We start from the raw sequence: 455 nt of genomic DNA on the forward strand, positions 1-455 counted from the left end.
GAGTATGAACCTTAGTCTTTTGCTGGGTGGGGAAAGGGCGGCCCCACCTGCACAGGATGGGAGCAGGGATCTGGGGACCTAACTTCACAGATTCCAACTCCTTTTCCTGTTTTCATCTCCAGCTTTACCTTCATTTTCAGAGCTCTGATACCTCTAGTGCTGGAGTCTTTTGGGGGTCCTGTACTGTGGCTCACCCTGTTTCTGGCTTTTTCTCACTGCAGGCTTAGGTTTTGGCGATCTTTGATCTGCTTCTCTGATAACCGTTCATCTGTCTGCTTTCTAGCAGCTGATTTTTGTGTAATTTGCTTTGCTGTTTATTCTACATGCTTTCTCTTTGTAGGTTTATGTCTCCCCAAGTCATTTCCTATAATTTTCAAAGGGTTTTTTGGCAGGAAGGACAAAAACCACATGTGGTGTATTTAACCGGAAATCCCAAGGACAAGAGTTTTATAACC

The 455-nt window shown here is 44.6% G+C and overlaps 1 protein-coding gene across 1 annotated transcript in view; it reads left to right on the forward strand.

Annotated features, from left to right (window-relative positions):
• Positions 1-244, forward strand: part of TATDN2 (TatD DNase domain containing 2) — an 8,947-nt gene extending 8,703 nt beyond the window's left edge. Inside the window, exon 4 of the mRNA XM_029917894.1 lies at positions 222-244. Within this exon, the coding sequence (XP_029773754.1) occupies positions 222-244 (23 nt within the window). The remainder of the gene's footprint in view (positions 1-221) is intronic.
• The last annotated feature ends 211 nt before the right edge of the window (positions 245-455 follow it).

This window comes from Suricata suricatta, chromosome 12, assembly GCF_006229205.1.
Source record: "Suricata suricatta isolate VVHF042 chromosome 12, meerkat_22Aug2017_6uvM2_HiC, whole genome shotgun sequence".
Classification (NCBI taxonomy): Eukaryota; Metazoa; Chordata; class Mammalia; order Carnivora; family Herpestidae; genus Suricata; species Suricata suricatta.